The following is an 11,976-nucleotide window of genomic DNA, read 5'->3' on the forward strand; positions in this document are numbered from 1 at the left end:
GAGCCTAAACTGCGGCTTCTGGGCTGGCAGGAGGCTGGTTGGAAGGATGGGAAGAGCCAGAGGGGTGAGGAGGGGACGTGCACGGAGGCTCTGGAAAACGTAGCTAATTTATTACATTTTTTTTTTTTCCTGTTTACAAAATAATCTTCAAGTCCCACCGAGGGCTGGGGTGTTCCCGGGGTGCCCTGCTTCATCACCACCTGCCCTGGCAGGAGAGGTTGGTCCCAAAAAATAACGAGGTCCCAAAATAACGAGGTCCAAAAAAAAAACCCCTGAGGTGCAGAGGGAGAGTGGGGAGCTGAGGAGGGGTCGGAGTTTGGGGGTTCTGCTCCCCTGGGGGGCTCTCAGCCCCGGAACTGAGCAAATTCCTTGCGGAGCCAGAGGGAATCCTGGTAGAAGAGGGGATCTCCCAGGTGCACTGCTGTCCTCTTGTAGAAGTAGCAGTAGAGCGTGGCCACTGGGGGGAGGGACAGAGAGGGGGGTTAAAGGGGAGGGGTTCCCCTCACAGACCCCCCCGAAAAACGGGGAGGATCCCCTCTCTTTGGGGGTGTTGTCCCCAGGAGTCCCTCACCCAGGCGCTGGAAAACGAAGAGGATCTGGAGCCCTTCGGTCCAGATGAAGCGGTTGGGATCCCTCCAGCGCAGGTTCTGAGGGGCCCAGACAGACAGGGGGGGGAATTGAGGGGGTGGGAGAGGGGTCAGGACCTCCCCTCCCCCCAAAGGTTAAGCAGCTCAAAGGATTTAGTCAGTGAGCCCAGACCTATTCTGGCTTTGGATTCCAGATCCCTGCAAATCCCTCGGATTCCTGTCCGGGTGGTGTGGGCAGCACCTGAGTCACCCCCCCCTCACCCTGACACCCCCAAATCCAGCCTGGGACCCCCCCTCTGGGGGCAGTGGGGTGAGGGGAGACCCTCAGGGAGAAGCTGGAAGGGTGGGCAGGGTGTGTGGGGTCATCTTTGTTGGGAGAGAAGGGGAGGTGGTGGATGGGAAGAGGCAGAACCCCCAAAAAAAGCTTTGGCAGTGGGGAGGGGGCTTCCCCTCCCCCCTCTTCTCTCTGCCCCTGACTGGGAGCACTGGTGTTTGCTGGGGATTAATCCCAGGTCAAGCAGGAGCTGCTGTCAGGGAGGATTATCCCGGGGTGGGGTGGGTGCCAGCAGGGAGCTGGGGACAGAGATTTTTCCCCTCAGGGGACGGGGTTGGGATGGGGGAGGGTTTTGGGGTTTTTTTTCTCCCCAAATTCGATGTCCCCACGGTGGGGGATGTCACCCGATTGTCCCTTCTCACCATGATCCAGACGTGGAAGGAGATGCTGAGGGCCAAATAAGCAGCAGAGAGCAGGATGGTCCCTTTGAACTTGTTGAAGAGGAGGTTGACCAAGCCAGCTTGGAAAACGAAGGTGTTGAAGAACATGAGGAAGATGATGATGACGTTGAAGAGGATGGCAATGTCCTGGATGCTGCAGGAGGAGGGGAGAGAGGGAGAAATAAGACCCCAGCCCCCCCCAGGAACCCCCCCCCTTTTTCCCCTGGGTGCTCACACAAAGAGGACGAGCTGGACGGCGGGAGCGTTGCGGAGGAGCTCGGAGAAGGAGTTGACAAAGAGGTCGTAGAAGAGGAGGAGGAACTGGAGGAAGAGCACCAAGCTGTAGTTGCTGGTTTGCAGCATCTTCCTGCTCCAAAGCTTGGAAGAAGTCTCAGCTCCAGCATTCCCAAGAGCCAAAGCAGCTCATGGAGAAGAGAGGGGGGGGAATTGGGAAGGGTTCAGCGTCGCTGCTCCCACCCGAGGGGACCTGGAGGGAAAGGGGAAGGGGAGGTTGGGGTGAGTGGGACCCCCCCCAAACCTCTCCCTCTGCCTGGAAAATCCCAGCAGGGCAAAGCAGCAGCTCCTGCCAGGCCCAGCTGGGCTCAGGGGGAGGGGTTTCTGCTTCCCAGGAAATGGACGGGAAGGAATTTCAGGACGAGGGAGACGTGGGAGTCCCAGGAAGGTTCTGGACAAACCCCGAGGGTGCCTCAGGCTGTGCTGAGCAGGCCACGCTCTGGGGACAGGTTGGGACACGCTGTGTGGGGCCTTTGGGTCTCCTCTGCTCCACCCCGGGACCTCGGAGCTGCTCAGAGAGGGGACGAGGAAACAGGGAAGGAGTCGTCTGGGTACGAAAAAGAAGGGAAAGTCCCCCCCGATCGCTTCGGGGGAGAGGGGAGAGCGCAGGGAAGGAAGGAGGTGACCCAGAGGGAGGTAAATCCGGCGCTGGGAGGGATGGGGAGGCCAGGAGAAGGAGGGGGGCTGGGAAAAGGAGGGGTGCCCCGTGTCCTGGCAGGAGAGAGCTGTGCTGAGGCCTTCCCAGGGCTGGCTGAGGGAGAGGAAAGAGAGGCAGATCCTCACCCCCCCCCCTCCCACAGCCACCACCCTCTGCTTGGCCCCAGGGTCCCCTCCCGTGTCCCCACGGCCCCCCCTTCCCCCGCCCCCAGGCCCACCCAGCAGCCGCCCCCCGTTCCCCGGGGTTCTTCCCCGCCTCTCTCCGCTCTTCCCGGGGCTGGGGGTGTCGGTGGTCCCCGCCTCATCCCCCCCTCCCTCCCGTCTCCGCACCCCGGGGAGCGGCCCGGCCCGGACCTGCGGCCGCCATCTTCCGTCTCCACGGCAACGGCCGCGGCCACCGAGGCGGAGCCGGAAGCGGAAGGGGGGGAGGAGCTGGAGGAGCCGCTCTGGCCCTTAAACTCGCTGGTCTCGGGTCACTTGGAGGCTTGGGGCGGGAGGTACCAACGAGACGAGCGGGCAGAGCGGCGCCGGCCAAGATGGAGGAGGGGGCGGAGGGGCTGAGGTACCGCCCGGGACTGGGCCGAACCCCGCGGCCCAGGGCCCGGGAGGTTCCGAGGGGCCGTGGGGCTCCGTGGCAGTGAATGTGGGGAGCCGTGGGGACAGGCGACAGCCGTGGGGTCCTGGCCCCACATCCCCGGGCCCAGGGGAGCCGTGGGGCCAAGCCCCGAGTCCCCAGGGGCCTGGTTGTGGGGTGAGCTGTGGGGTCCAAGTTGTGGGGCCAAGCCCCGTGTCCCCGGGGTCCTGGTTTGTGGGGTGAGCTATGGGGCCAGGTCCCACGTCCCCAGACCCAGGAGAACCTTGAGGTCCAAGTTGTGGGACCAAGCCCCATGTCCCCAGACCCAGGACAACCCTGGGGTCCAGGCTGTTGGGGGGCTGTGGGACCAGGTCCCATGTCCCCGGGGTCCTGGTTTGTGGGGTGAGCTATGGGACCAGGTCCCATGTCCCCAGAGCCAGGAGAACCTTGGGGTCCAGGCTGCTGGGGGGCTGTGGGACCAGGTCCCATGTCCCCAGGCCCAGGAGAACTTTGGGGTCCAGGCTGTGGGACCAAGCCCCGTGTCCCCAGACCCAGGACAACCCTGGGGTCCAGGCTGTTGGGGGGCTGTAGGGCCAACCCCCGTGTCCCCATGGGCCTGGTTGTGGGGTGATCTATGGGGCCAGATCCCATGTCCCCAGACCCAGGAGAATTTTGGGGTCCAAGTTGTGGGGCCAAGCCCCCTGTCCCCAGGGGCCTGGAGAGTCCTGGGGTGCAGGATGTTGGGGGGCTGTGGGACCAGGTCCCATGTCCCCAGACCCAGGACACCCTTGGGGTCTGGGCTGTGGGACCAAGCACCATGTCCCCGGGGTCCTGGTTTGTGGGGTGAGCTATGGGGCCAGGTCCCATGTCCCCAGGCCCAGGAGAACGTTGAGGTCCAAGTTGTGGGACCAAGCCCCGTGTCCCCAGACCCAGGACAACCCTGGGGTCCAGGCTGTTGGGGGGCTGTGGGACCAGGTCCCATGTCCCCGGGGTCCTGGTTTGTGGGGTGATCTATGGGGCCAGGTCCCATGTCCCCAGAGCCAGGAGAACCTTGGGGTCCAGGCTGCTGGGGGGCTGTGGGACCAGGTCCTATGTCCCCAGGCCCAGGAGAACTTTGGGGTCCAGGCTGTGGGGCCAAACCTCATGTCCCCGGGGTCCTGTTTTTTGGGGTGAGCTATGGGGCCAGGTCCCACATCCCTAGGCCCAGGAGAACCTTGGGATTCGGGCTGTAGGACCAAGCCCTGTGTCCCCATGGGCCTGGTTGTGGGGTGATCTATGGGGCCAGGTCCCATGTCCCCAGAGCCAGGAGAACTTTGGGGTCCAAGTTGTGGGGCCAAGCCCCCTGTCCCCAGGGGCCTGGAGAGTCCTGGGGTGCAGGATGTTGGGGGGCTGTGGGACCAGGTCCCATGTCCCCAGACCCAGGACACCCTTGGGGTCTGGGCTGTGGGACCAAGCACCATGTCCCCGGGGTCCTGGTTTGTGGGGTGATCTATGGGGCCAGGTCCCATGTCCCCAGAGCCAGGAGAACCTTGGGGTCCAGGCTGTTGGGGGGCTGTGGGACCAGGTCCTATGTCCCCAGGCCCAGGAGAACTTTGGGGTCCAGGCTGTGGGGCCAAACCTCATGTCCCCGGGGTCCTGTTTTTTGGGGTGAGCTATGGGGCCAGGTCCCACATCCCTAGGCCCAGGAGAACCTTGGGATTCGGGCTGTAGGACCAAGCCCTGTGTCCCCAGATCCAGGACAACCCTGGGGTCCAGGCTGTTGGGGGGCTGTAGGGCCAACCCCCGTGACCCCAGGGGTCTGGTTGTGGGGTGATCTATGGGGCCAGGTCCCCCAGCCCCAGGGGAGGTGCTGATGAGGCCTCGGGGAGGGGGTGGGTGGGTGGGTGACACCCCAGCCCCCTCCTGCCAGGGAGTCCCTGGGGACAGAGCTGTCCCCACCCCCGTGCTCAGGGGACATTTCAGTATCTGTTCCCGCAGGCAGATGCAAAGCATGAAGGAAATGGGGGCAGCCAGACCCCTCCCTGCCCCCCCTTCCTGTCCCCCCCCCCTCCCTGTCCCCCCCTCCCTGTCCCCCCCTCCCTGTCCCCCCCCTCCTGTCCTCCCCCCCTCCCCGTCCCCCCCCCCCCCTCCCCGTCCCCCCCCCCATTCCTCTCCCCCCCCCATTCCTCTCCCCCCCCCCCATTCCTCTCTCCCCCCCCATTCCTCTCCCCCCCCATCCCTCTCCCCCCCCATCCCTCTCCCCCCCCATCCCTCTCCCCCCCCATCCCCTCCCCCCCCCATCCCTCTCCCCCCCCCATTCCTCTCCCCCCCCCATCCTTCTCCCCCCCCATCCTTCTCCCCCCCCATCCCTCTCCCCCCCCATCCCTCTCCCCCCCCTCCCATTCCTCTCCCCCCCCATTCCTCTCCCCCCCCCATTCCTCTCCCCCCCCCATTCCTCTCCCCCCCCCATTCCTCCCCCCCCCCATTCCTCTCCCCCCCCCCCATTCCTCTCCCCCCCCCCCATTCCTCTCCCCCCCCCCCATTCCTCTCCCCCCCCCCCATTCCTCTCCCCCCTCCCATTCCTCTCCCCCCCCCCCCATTCCTCTCTCCCCCCCATTCCTCTCCCCCCCCCATTCCTCTCCCCCCCCCATTCCTCTCTCCCCCCCCATTCCTCTCCCCCCCCCATTCCTCTCCCCCCCCCCATTCCTCTCCCCCCCCCCATTCCTCTCTCCCCCCCCCCCCATTCCTCTCTCCCCCCCCATTCCTCTCTCCCCCCCCCCATTCCTCTCTCCCCCCCCCCCATTCCTCTCTCCCCCCCCCCCATTCCTCTCTCCCCCCCCCCATTCCTCTCTCCCCCCCCCCCATTCCTCTCTCCCCCCCCCCCATTCCTCTCTCCCCCCCCCCCATTCCTCTCTCCCCCCCCCCCCATTCCTCTCTCCCCCCCCCCCCATTCCTCTCTCCCCCCCCCCCCCATTCCTCTCTCCCCCCCCCCATTCCTCTCTCCCCCCCCCCCATTCCTCTCCCCCCCTCCCATTCCTCTCCCCCCCTCCCATTCCTCTCCCCCCCCCCCCCCATTCCTCTCCCCCCCTCCTGCCCCCCCCCCAAATCCCAGCAGGGTGGGGGCTGTCCCCGAGTGGGCAGGGGGCAGTGGGGAGGTTGGGGGCTGCCAGGCTGTGGGTTTTGGGGTGCACCCAGCTGTGCTGAGCTGGGGCTGTGGGTGCAGCTGGGGAGGCACAGGGTGCTGGGGGGGGGGAGGGGGGAAAGTTTTGGGGTGGGGGGGGTTGCAGGGAGCTGGGGTGCAGGTTTGGGGTGTATGAGTGAGGAGGGGGCTCAGCTCAGGGGGTCTTTAGGGACAATGGGGGGGGGGGGGGTCAGGTTCCAGGAAGCACCTGGACCACCCCCAACATCACCCTGAGGCCCCACCCCCCCCTTTGGGTGCTGCTTTCACCCTTTACTTCCCCACTGGGCAAGCAGCAGCCTCCCCCCCCCCTTCCTCCTCCTCCTCCTCCTCTCCACTTCCCCTTTCACTCCTGGGGTGTCTGGAGGGAGGTGCCCACCCCGGGTGACATTTCCTTTTTTTTTTTTTTTTTTTTTTTTTCCCTCTCCCCCCTCTCCCCAGGAGCCGTCCCCCCGTGGCTGCCATGCTGGCTCTGCCTTTCCTCCCTTTCTCCCTTTCCTGGGGGGTTTGGGCTCCCTCTGCGTGGCTTTTGTCACCCTCTGGTGCCAGCACTGGCGAGGAGGCTTCTCCTGGGATGGCACCACCAGGACCTTCAACTGGCACCCAGTGCTGATGGTGACAGGCATGGTGGTCACCTACGGTGCAGGTGAGCCCCAGGGGGGGGGTTTGGGGTCACCCCAATTCCCCCTCCAGCTTTCCTCCCCTTTTCCCCCTTTCCCACGGAGAATTTTTCCTCCCCTCCCCTTTTCCCCCTTTCCCAGGGAGAATTTTTTCCTCCCCTCCCCTTTTCCCCCTTTCCCAGGGAGAATTTTTTCCTCCCCTCCCCTTTTCCCCTTTCCCAGGGAGAATTTTTCCTCCCCTCCCCTTTTCCCCCTTTCCCAGGGAGAATTTTTTCCTCCCCTCCCTTTTCCCCCTTTCCCAGGGAGAATTTTTCCTCCCCTCCCCTTTTCCCCCTTTCCCAGGGAGAATTTTTCCTCCCCTCCCCTTTTCCCCCTTTCCCAGGGAGAATTTTTCCTCCCCTCCCCTTTTCCCCCTTTCCCAGGGAGAATTTTTTCCTCCCCTCACCTTTTCCCCCTTTTCCACGGAGAATTTTTCCTCCCCTCCCCTTTTCCCCCTTTCCCAGGGAGAATTTTTTCCTCCCCTCCCCTTTTCCCCCTTTCCCAGGGAGAATTTTTCCTCCCCTCCCCTTTTCCCCCTTTCCCACGGAGAATTTTTTCCTCCCCTCACCTTTTCCCCCTTTCCCAGGGAGAATTTTTCCTCCCCTCCCCTTTTCCCCCTTTCCCAGGGAGAATTTTTTCCTCCCCTCCCCTTTTCCCCCTTTCCCAGGGAGAATTTTTTCCTCCCCTCCCCTTTTCCCCCTTTCCCACGGAGAATTTTTTCCTCCCCTCCCCTTTTCCCCCTTTCCCAGGGAGAATTTTTCCTCCCCTCCCCTTTTCCCCCTTTCCCAGGGAGAATTTTTTCCTCCCCTCCCCTTTTCCCCCTTTCCCAGGGAGAATTTTTCCTCCCCTCCCCTTTTCCCCCTTTCCCAGGGAGAATTTTTTCCTCCCCTCCCCTTTTCCCCCTTTCCCAGGGAGAATTTTTCCTCCCCTCACCTTTTCCCCCTTTCCCAGGGAGAATTTTTTCCTCCCCTCCCCTTTTCCCCCTTTCCCAGGGAGAATTTTTCCTCCCCTCCCCTTTTCCCCCTTTCCCAGGGAGAATTTTTTCCTCCCCTCCCCTTTTCCCCCTTTTCCACAGAGAATTTTTCCTCCCCTCCCCTTTTCCCCCTTTCCCAGGGAGAATTTTTCCTCCCCTCCCCTTTTCCCCCTTTTCCACGGAGAATTTTTCCTCCCCTCCCCTTTTCCCCCTTTCCCAGGGAGAATTTTTTCCTCCCCTCCCCTTTTCCCCCTTTCCCAGGGAGAATTTTTCCTCCCCTCCCCTTTTCCCCCTTTCCCAGGGAGATTTTTTTCCTCCCCTCACCTTTTCCCCTTTTTTTTTCCCCCCCCTTCCCCACAGCTGCTCTGGTTTATCGATCCCCCCCGGCCTGGAGAGGTCCCAAATTCCCTTGGAAAGTCCTCCATGGCTCCCTGGCTCTGGTAGCCCTCGGGCTAACAGCCCTGGGGCTCCTGGCTGTCTTCTCCTTCCACAACACCCAGGGGACCCCCAACCTCTACTCCTTGCACAGCTGGCTGGGCTTGCTCACCGTCCTCCTCTTCTCCTGCCAGGTGGGTGCTGCTCAAAACCCCCCCTAAACCCCCCCAAATCCCCTTCCCCTGCCCCCCTCACCTCTCCCCCCACCCAGTGGGTGTTTGGTTTCAGCTCCTTCCTCCTGCCCTGGGCTCCCACTTGGCTCAGAGGGTTCTACAAACCCATCCATGTCTTCTTTGGCTCCCTCATCCTCCTCCTGGCCGTGGCCTCCTGCCTCTCAGGGATCAACGAGAAGCTCTTCTTCAGTTTGTGAGTGATTGGGGAGGGGGTTTGGGGGGGCCAAGAGCCTCATCCTTGGGGTGTCTGCTTGAGCTGCAAATCCCAAGGGAAATTTGGGAGAGGGGGGGGGGCACCCAGGGAACTTTTTGGCTCTTTGTTTTCTCCCCCCTCCCTCAGGAAAAACGGGACAATGCAGTACAAATTCCTGCCCCCTGAGGCTCTTTTTGCCAACACCCTGGGGCTCCTCATCCTCCTTTTTGGGGTGCTGGTGGTGGGGGCCCTGGCCAGGCCCAGCTGGAAGCGCCCCGAAGGCGACTGCCCCGAGACTCAGCAGGTACCAGCAGGGACAGGGGGTGGCTTTGGGGACACCCAGGGGGCAGGGATGGCACCAGCCTCACCCATTTATCTCCTTACTCCCCCCCCAGCCCCTCCTCACCTCTGAGCACTGACACCCAGGGCTGCCTGCACCCAAAACTCTGCTGCCAGCACCCAGAGAGCTCCCTGCCTGCACCCAAAACTCTGCTGCCAGCACCCAGAGGGCTCCCTGCCAGCACCCGAGGCTCCTGCAGCACCCAGAACTCTGCTGCCTGCACCCAGAGGGCTCCCTGCCTGCACCCAAGGCTCCTGCAGCACCCAGAGGGTTCCCTGCCTGCACCCGAGGCTCCTGCAGCACCCAGAACTCTGCTGCCTGCACCCAAGGCTCCTACAGCACCCAGAGAGCTCCCTGCCTGCACCCAAAACTCTGCTGCCAGCACCCAGAGGGTTCCCTGCCTGCACCCAAGGCTCCTGCAGCACCCAGAGGGTTCCCTGCCAGCACCCAAGGCTCCTGCAGCACCCAGAACTCTGCTGCCTGCACCCAAAACTCTTCCACCAACACCCAGAGGGCTCCCTGCCAGCACCCAAGGCTCCTACAGCACCAAGAACTCTGCTGCCAGCACCCAAGACTCTGCTGCCAGCACCCAGAGCTCTGCTGCCACCACCCAGAGCTCCTGCCTGCACCCAGAGGGCTCCCTGCCTGCACCCAAAACTCTTCCACCAGCACCCAGAGGGCTCCCTGCCAGCACCCAAGGCTCCTGCAGCACCCAGAACTCTGCTGCCAGCACCCAGGGGCCTCTGCTTCTCAATTCCTGCTGGATCCAGCCCATTTTTTAATTCCTGAACCCTCAGCCTGTGCCAAACCACCCGTCCATGGGCACTGGTGGAATTTTCAGAGCCATGTGAGGTCAGAAGCCACCAGAGGATTGTCCCTGTCCTGCTGCCAGCTCAGCTCAGGGCAGAGGGGACAAAGGGGACTCTCCCCACGGGACCAGCTCATGGGACACTTAATAAACTGCTGGCTTCACACTGCTCCTGCCACCACCTCCTTGGGGACAAGGGGGAGGGGTCCCCAGAAGGAAGTGGGGGGCCCAGAGAGCCCCAGAGAGCCCAGGGGGCCCCAGAGAGCAGGACCTGGTGCCACCTCAGGGCTTTGTGTCCCCTGGATTGTCCTCTCTGGTCCCTACAGACCCCCCCCCAGAGCTGGAGCTCTTCCAGCAGACCCCGTGCTTGTCCCCCAGGCACTTTGTCCCAGCTTGGGGAGGGACAACACTCCCTGTCCTGCTGCTTTGTTGTCCCTTGGCCAGTGTCCCCTCCCAGCCTCGTGCTTGGGGACATGTGAGTCCTGTGCCAGCACCCAGAGCTCCTTCCTCACTGGTCACAGGACCTGCTGGAGCTTTGTCCCTCTCCCTGGGGACCTGGCTGGCTGTCCCCACCAGAACCTTTGTCCCTAAGGACCTGGCTGAGTGTCCCCACCAGAACCTTTGTCCCTAAGGACCTGGCTGAGTGTCCCCCCAGGACCTTTGTCCCTAAGGACCTGGCTGAGTGTCCCCAGCAGGATCTGTCCCTAAGGATCTGGCTGGCTGTCCCCTCCAGGATCTTTGTCCCTAAGGACCTGGCTGAGTGTCCCCCCAGGATCTTTGTCCCTAAGGACCTGGCTGAGTGTCCCTACAAGGATCTGTCCCTAAGGACATGGCTGGCTGTCCCCACCAGAACCTTTGTCCCTAAGGACCTGGCTGGCTGTCCCCACCAGGATCTTTGTCCCTAAGGACCTGGCTGAGTGTCCCCACAAGGATCTGTCCCCAAGGACCTAGCTGGGTGTCCCTACAAGGATCTGTTCCTAAGGACCTGGCTGGGTGTCCCCACCAGGACCTTTGTCCCCAAGGACCTGGCTGGCTGTCCCCTCCAGGATCTTTGTCCCTAAGGACCTGGCTGAGTGTTCCCACCAGGATCTGTCCCTAAGGATCTGGCTGGCTGTCCCCACCAGAACCTTTGTCCCCAAGGACCTGGCTGGGTGTCCCCACACAGGATCTGTCCCCAAGGACCTGGCTGGGTGTCCCCACACAGGATCTGTCCCCAAGGACCTGGCTGGGTGTCCCCAGCAGGACCTTTGTCCCCAAGGACCTGTCTGGCTGTCCCCACAACCAGAAACTTGGACCTGGAGGATTTTTCAGATCCCTCCCAACCCAAACCAGTCCAGGTCTCCAGGTGAGCTTACAGGGGGACCACAAAGGTTTATTTTGGGGTGCCAGCTGTCCCCCTTGTCCCCCCCCTCAGCCCTGCAGCCCCTCCAGCAGAGCCCTCAGCACCGCGGCCGCTGCCACCGCCCCGGGGTCAGGGAGCAGGAGTTTCCCTGAGCTGATGTAACTTGCTCTGCCTGCCCCAGCTTCCATGTCCTTGGTGGCCTCTGCTGCTGCCTCTGCACTCTGTTGGGGGACACAAAAAAAAAAAAAAAAACAGACAGAGCATCATTTCCACCCTTTTCCCCCCAAAAAATTTGGGCTTCTCCCCCCACCCTGTACCTTGACAGCCGTGGTCAGCACGGGCAGCAGCTCCGCACCAGGGGCACGCAGGGCGTGCAGAGCCTGAGCTGCAGCCCACAGCGAGTCCAGCTGGGAGAGAGCAGGGAAAAAGGGGGCTGAGAGCCAGGCCTTGGGGCTAGCTGAGAGCTGGCCAGCTGGGTAGCCCCGTGGCCAGTAGCCCAGGAGGTCGTTGCAGCCCGGGATGTGACACTCACCATCGTCCTGTCTCCCGGCGCGGCTCCTCCGTACCTTGGGAGGGGACAAAAGGGGGGTTGGGAGGGTGCTGGGGAGGGGATTTGAGGTCCCCCAAAGGGTCCTGGGGGTCCCGGGGGGGTCACTCACCGTTGCATGGCTTCGATGCCAGCGTCCATGGCATCAGCCCAGGCGGGGAGGTCACGGCGGGCGAGCAGGGGCTGTGAGGCCGCAGTCAGGAAGAGCCCGTAGAGCTGTGGGGACACGGGGGCTGTCACCACCCCCCTGAGGTGACAGGAGACCCCCACACACCCTTCCCCCCTCACTCACCACCCCAGAGGAACCCCCCATCTTCTCCAGCAGCAGGTCAGCCAGGGAGGACAGGAGGGGAGCTGGAGCCGACGGCGGGGGTCGGGCACGCATCCAGTCCTGGATGGCTGGCAGGTGGGGACAGAGGTGACAATCACACAGGGTGCTCCCCTCGGGGTGACACACGGGTTCTGGGGACCCCTGTCTACCCCTAGGGGCAGGAAGGAACCCCCAGTGTCCCACCCTTGCCCC

At 63.3% G+C, this 11,976-nt stretch overlaps 3 protein-coding genes across 12 annotated transcripts; 1 reads left to right on the forward strand and 2 right to left on the reverse strand.

The window, feature by feature from the left end:
- Positions 1-89: 89 nt before the first annotated feature.
- Positions 90-2,678, reverse strand: TMEM138 (transmembrane protein 138). Of its 2 annotated transcripts, XM_071761839.1 has the most exons (5): positions 2,607-2,678; positions 1,537-1,788; positions 1,284-1,455; positions 572-647; positions 90-457 (listed from the first exon to the last, which is right to left on the reverse strand). In XM_071761839.1, the coding sequence occupies exons 2-5, from the start codon at positions 1,662-1,664 to the stop codon at positions 345-347; spliced, it is 489 nt and encodes a 162-aa protein (XP_071617940.1). In that variant the 5' UTR covers positions 1,665-1,788; positions 2,607-2,678; the 3' UTR covers positions 90-344. The 2 variants fall into 2 exon arrangements, with proteins under 2 accessions (XP_071617940.1, XP_071617941.1); XM_071761840.1 differs by lacking the exon at positions 1,537-1,788 and having other exon boundaries at positions 2,607-2,625.
- Positions 2,679-2,680: 2 nt separating this feature from the next.
- Positions 2,681-9,727, forward strand: CYB561A3 (cytochrome b561 family member A3). Of its 9 annotated transcripts, none has more exons than XR_011729412.1 (9): positions 2,681-2,814; positions 6,425-6,629; positions 7,976-8,184; positions 8,262-8,416; positions 8,564-8,720; positions 8,812-8,869; positions 8,953-8,973; positions 9,054-9,076; positions 9,218-9,727. XR_011729412.1 is itself a non-coding variant. In XM_071761838.1 (8 exons), the coding sequence occupies exons 2-6, from the start codon at positions 6,596-6,598 to the stop codon at positions 8,833-8,835; spliced, it is 579 nt and encodes a 192-aa protein (XP_071617939.1). In that variant the 5' UTR covers positions 2,681-2,814; positions 6,425-6,595; the 3' UTR covers positions 8,836-8,848; positions 9,054-9,076; positions 9,218-9,727. The 9 variants fall into 9 exon arrangements, 2 of the variants coding, with proteins under 2 accessions (XP_071617939.1, XP_071617938.1); XR_011729416.1 differs by having other exon boundaries at positions 8,812-8,848; XR_011729413.1 differs by lacking the exon at positions 8,953-8,973.
- A 1,188-nt stretch (positions 9,728-10,915) lies between these two features.
- Positions 10,916-11,903, reverse strand: TKFC (triokinase and FMN cyclase). The gene is made up of 5 exons (XM_071761841.1): positions 11,746-11,903; positions 11,566-11,669; positions 11,439-11,472; positions 11,224-11,313; positions 10,916-11,127 (listed from the first exon to the last, which is right to left on the reverse strand). Exons 1-5 carry the CDS (start codon positions 11,836-11,838, stop codon positions 10,975-10,977), a joined length of 474 nt encoding a protein of 157 aa, XP_071617942.1. The 5' UTR covers positions 11,839-11,903; the 3' UTR covers positions 10,916-10,974.
- Positions 11,904-11,976: the final 73 nt, after the last annotated feature.

The sequence above is a fragment of the Heliangelus exortis genome, chromosome 18 (assembly GCF_036169615.1).
Source record: "Heliangelus exortis chromosome 18, bHelExo1.hap1, whole genome shotgun sequence".
NCBI classification, from domain to species: domain Eukaryota; kingdom Metazoa; phylum Chordata; class Aves; order Apodiformes; family Trochilidae; genus Heliangelus; species Heliangelus exortis.

Excerpts from the sequence above, each read along its gene's own strand:
- CYB561A3 (XM_071761838.1), top strand. The coding sequence starts at position 6,596 with ATGGTGACAGGCATGGTGGTCACCTACGGTGCAG. Across the intron at positions 6,630-7,975 it reads GGTGGTCACCTACGGTGCAG|CTGCTCTGGTTTATCGATCC; the intron begins GTGAGCCCCAGG and ends CCTTCCCCACAG. Across the intron at positions 8,417-8,563 it reads GAGAAGCTCTTCTTCAGTTT|GAAAAACGGGACAATGCAGT; the intron begins GTGAGTGATTGG and ends CCCCTCCCTCAG.
- TKFC (XM_071761841.1), bottom strand. The coding sequence starts at position 11,838 with ATGCGTGCCCGACCCCCGCCGTCGGCTCCAGCTCCCCTCCTGTCCTCC. Across the intron at positions 11,473-11,565 it reads GGCATCGAAGCCATGCAACG|GTACGGAGGAGCCGCGCCGG; the intron begins GTGAGTGACCCC and ends TCCCCTCCCAAG. Across the intron at positions 11,128-11,223 it reads TGCTGACCACGGCTGTCAAG|AGTGCAGAGGCAGCAGCAGA; the intron begins GTACAGGGTGGG and ends GTCCCCCAACAG.
- TMEM138 (XM_071761839.1), bottom strand. The coding sequence starts at position 1,664 with ATGCTGCAAACCAGCAACTACAGCTTGGTGCTCTTCCTCCAGTTCCTC. Across the intron at positions 648-1,283 it reads CCTTCCACGTCTGGATCATG|AACCTGCGCTGGAGGGATCC; the intron begins GTGAGAAGGGAC and ends TGGGCCCCTCAG. Across the intron at positions 458-571 it reads CTTCGTTTTCCAGCGCCTGG|TGGCCACGCTCTACTGCTAC; the intron begins GTGAGGGACTCC and ends CCCTCCCCCCAG.